At 49.4% G+C, this 4,289-nt stretch overlaps 1 protein-coding gene across 2 annotated transcripts in view; it reads right to left on the reverse strand.

The window, feature by feature from the left end:
• The window catches only part of TMEM50B (transmembrane protein 50B), a 9,309-nt gene that overhangs the window by 2,014 nt on the left and 3,006 nt on the right, over window positions 1-4,289 (reverse strand). Inside the window, exons 2-6 of one of the 2 annotated variants that reach the window (XM_015617159.2) lie at window positions 2,745-2,919; window positions 2,566-2,666; window positions 1,752-1,864; window positions 1,140-1,207; window positions 374-466 (exon numbers count right to left, since the gene is read on the reverse strand). In XM_015617159.2, coding sequence (XP_015472645.1) covers window positions 374-466; window positions 1,140-1,207; window positions 1,752-1,864; window positions 2,566-2,664 — 373 coding nt within the window. In that variant the 5' untranslated portion in view covers window positions 2,665-2,666; window positions 2,745-2,919. Of the gene's footprint in view, window positions 1-373; window positions 467-1,139; window positions 1,208-1,751; window positions 1,865-2,565; window positions 2,920-4,289 lie in introns of both variants that reach the window. The other variant, XM_015617148.2, reaches the window with a different exon arrangement.

Here is a 4,289-nt window from a genome sequence, read left to right on the forward strand (position 1 = left end):
CTGGGTTTAACAGGATATTCCAGTTACTGGGAGCTGGGTTTAACAGGATATTCCTGTTACTGGGAGCTGGGTTTAACAGAGTATTCCAGTTACTGAGTTTAACAGGGTAATCCTGTTACTGGGAGCTGGGTTTAACAGGATATTCCAGTTACTGGGAGCTGGGTTTAACAGGATATTCCAGTTACTGAGTTTAATAGGATATTTCAGTTACTGGGAGCTGGGTTTAACAGGATATTCCAGTATCAATCTCAGACTAAAACCTGGATGCTGTGGCTTGGATTTTGCATAGACCACAGGCTTCCATCCCTGTGGATTTCCTGCCAAAAGCTGACAGGAAAAGCACTTTCCTGGAGGAGAAGATACCCAGACTTACTCTGTGTGACATAAGCTCCAAAGAGAATCCACATGGAAGCAATGAGGGATCCAAACATCAACATGAATCCGATGAAGAGCCAGATGCGAGCCCCTGCAGGGGAGAGGGAAATGTGGATTTTAGGCAATCCAGCTGCTCCTCTGGGAGGATGGAATACATGATCTCACTAAGGGCATGAATTGAAAGGGTTAAACCCAAGGATCAAGGACAAAATCTACTTCTCAGTCACTGGGAAGGAAAAATTCCTGTGCAAACGTTCTCAGGAGCTGGATCATGAATGACACACAAAAAAAGCACCACAGGCCACTTCAAATAGCAGTAACTCCCTCCAAATGTACAAATCCCATGGAAAAGGCTGCTGGGATCCATGTGGGAAATAGGGAATTATGAATGGAAGCAGACAGGACAGCAGGTCCAGGGACACCCAGAGCAGTGACACAGAGGAAATGGAAATGTTTCTGACACATCCCTAGGGAATTCCTGCTCCAGAGCTACCCCCAGGCAGGAACTGATTTCTCCCAGCAGCTATCCAGCTTTTGCAGGGAAGGTTTAGGAAGCCAAGACATCCAGAAGCTGAATTTCACCAAGTTCCCTTTTTAACACAGCCAGCACTTATCTCCAAGGGTTAATTCTGTAAAGAAATTAATTCACAGAAATTCTCTCCTACTCCTTATCTTCTGATTATTTCTTTCACCTCCACTTAGAAAAATCCCCAGAGATAAATGATCAGTCCTTCACCTGAGCAGGATTTGTAGAGTTCATTTACCTGTTCTTCCTAAGCATCCATCACTGTAGCTGTCTCCTCTCACCTGTGCATTTGATACAGCATTTATCCTGGGGACAAAAAAAGGAGATTCACTTCAGCCTACAGAAAATGATTAGAGAGTTCCAAGTAAAACCCCAGCTTTTTATTTTTTTTTTTAACATGTGACAAATTCTGGGGAAATTCCCTGGCAATCTGTGTAGTCACAAATCCCAAATCATCCTTTTTCCTTGCCAATATTGAATGATTCAATAAAAGCTGTTGTTTTATTTACATCTCTACAAAGAAAGCCAGGCTATTGTTACCCCTCATGTTTGAGGAAGTTTTGGGCAAGGAACAGCTGTAAAAATTGTAAAAACAGAGGGAAATGCAGTTAAATAGTTTCATATTGAGGTCAGTGCTGGATTCTCCATCCCTGGCAGGGCCCAAGGCCAGGCTGGACAGGGCCTGGAGCAGCCTGGGACAGTGGGAGGTGACACTGAATGGGCTTTGAGGTCCCTCCCAAGCCAAACCATTCCCAGATTCTCTGATTTATCCATGCTGGACACACTGTCAGCAGAGGCTGGTTTGGTCTGTGGTGTTTATTGGTGAGGGCTCCCTGTCTCCAACACTCACATGAAGAAGGCCAGCGTGGAGAAGACCCCGCAGGTGTGGAAGGCGTGGTTCAGCTGCTCCGGCTTGGGATAAACCACGGCAGCATCGATCATGATCCACCAGCCTGTGAAAAACTGGGCACAGACACAGGGGGTGAGCCTGGGGCCACAGGACAGGCAGGGAAACCAGGCCAGGGCTCTGGGCAGCACTGGCTTAACTGGATTCTAACCAGCACCAGGTCTTCTGGAAAGTGGTTTGAATGTGTTGGACAGGCAGTGCCTGCACAAATCTCAACGTCCCTGTTTCCAGAGGAGTGTTTGGGAGTCAGACACAATTTCTGCTCTAATCAAGGAGTGGGGTATGGATACATTTATGCCCAGAGCAGCTGGGGCTGCCCCTGGATCCCTGGCAGTGCCCAAGGCCAGGCTGGACATTGGGAGCTCCTGGCACAGTGGGAGCTGTCCCTGCCATGACTGGGGTGGGAATGGGTGCGCTCTGAGGTCCTTCCCAACCCAAACCCTTCTGGGATTCTGTGAAATTCCCAGTTCCTTGTTCCCCGTTAAGAACAAGAAGATGCAGAACAGAGCAGTTCTAACAGATCCAACTCTGCAGGACATCCACAAGGAATTATTTTTCAAGAAGAGAGAACAGAAATGGTTTGTGATCAGCAACACCACGGCACTTGTGAAAACGCTGCTGACAACCCCACAGTGCCCCCTGGAAGCAGAGGCTGGATTTTGGGCTGGATTTGGGGAAGTTAAGAGGAAGAACTGACAGAACTTGAGGCACAAGTGTGCCTGTGTGTGTGTCCCCAGCCCGCTGTGCCCTGGCTCACCAGCACCCCGGCCACGATGGAGGCGATGGCGTTGCGGCGCTCGCTCCAGTCGATGCACTCGCACTCGGGCCAGCGGAAATTGTCCAGGAACCCTGCCATGACCACGGCTCTGGCTGCCCAGGCAGTGCTCTCACTGCTCTGGCCACGGCTCTGGCTGCCCAGGCAGTGCTCTCACTGCNCCACGGCTCTGGCTGCCCAGGCAGTGCTCTCACTGCTCTGGCCACGGCTCTGGCTGCCCAGGCAGTGCTCTCACTGCCCAGGCCACAGCTCAGGCTGCCCCGGCCACGGCTGTCGCGGCCCCGCTGCCTCGGCACTCGCTCCTGGGCTCTTCCATCAACAGCCGCTCCTGAGTGCCTGAAACACAGCCAAGGGGGAGGTCAGCATCAGCCAGGAACATCTCGAGGTGTTGGACAACTCTCCTGAGTTACAGTCTGGGGGTTTTTACAGAATCCAGCTTTTTATACAGAGCCTTCTGATGGAATCTGCCCCGCCCGCAGGATTTGTTTTAGATTGTTTTAAAGCCCTCCCAAAACATTCCATGATAAACCATTCCATAATTCCATCTACTGATGCTGCATTGAGCTATGTTCACTAAACAGCCTCCCTTACACAGAACTACAAAACAAAATCACCACACAACCCAAAATCTTATGGCAGAACTTGGTCATTAAGCCATGTCAAGGAGCCTCAATTAAATACTAATATTTACTAATATACTAATAGTCTCCAATCTGACAGATAAAATGATTTAGTGCCTTTTTTAACACAGAGAAAAAGAGCCCAACTCAGCAAATCAACTGGTTCTGAGGGTAAAGAAGGTCTTGCTGCACAGACAGAAGGTCACAGGGAACTTGAAATACGGGAAGAGTAAAGCAAAGTTAATTAACTGACTCACAACTGCTCTTAGCACCATTCTAATTTGGTTTAGTATTGTCAATTCTGCATTTCCCAGCCTGCCATAATTCATTTCCAGCCATTTGGTAAAGACTAACAAAAAGGTCCTTCATGACTGTGTGACAGCACAGACTGATGGAGAACATTTTCTGGTTGACAACAGCAGTGAGAGGAAATGGAATAAAAATCAATAAATAAACAGTTTGTCTGTGCCACAAACACAGGACAACTCCTGTGGAAAAGATCCAGAAGTTTGTCCTCCAGAACCAAGTCCTAGAAACCCACACCTGTGATGCCACTTCAGATATTAAAATCAATCAATCAATTTCCAAATTACTTTAATCTGTAACTTTAATCTGGGCTCAGCCACCTGGTTATTCTCCTCAGTGACACCTTTCCCTGGCAATGGTCACATCCCTGCTTGTCCCACAGCTTTCTCAAGGAACCACAGGGCACAGCTCCAGGATCAGGGTGGGAAAAGCCCTTTGAGATCATCCAGTCCCACCCAGCACCAGCCCCAAACCCTGTCCCCAAGGGCCACCTCCAGACACCTCTGGGACACCACCAGGGTCAGGGACTCCACCACCACTCTGGGCATCTCTTTCCAAGTTCTGACCGCTCTGGCAGGGAAATTTGCTTTTTAATCTCCACCCTGAGCCTCCCCTGGCCCAGCCTGAGGCCTGAGCTCTCCTCCTGTCCCTGTTCCCTGGCAGCAGAGCCCGACCCCCCCGGCTGTCCCCTCCTGCCAGGGACTTGTGCAGAGCCACAAGGGCCCCCTGAGCCTCCTTTGCTCCAGGCTGAGCCCCTTTCCCAGCTCCCTCAGCTGGGGA

The sequence above is a fragment of the Parus major genome, chromosome 1 (genome assembly GCF_001522545.3).
Source record: "Parus major isolate Abel chromosome 1, Parus_major1.1, whole genome shotgun sequence".
NCBI lineage: Eukaryota > Metazoa > Chordata > Aves > Passeriformes > Paridae > Parus > Parus major.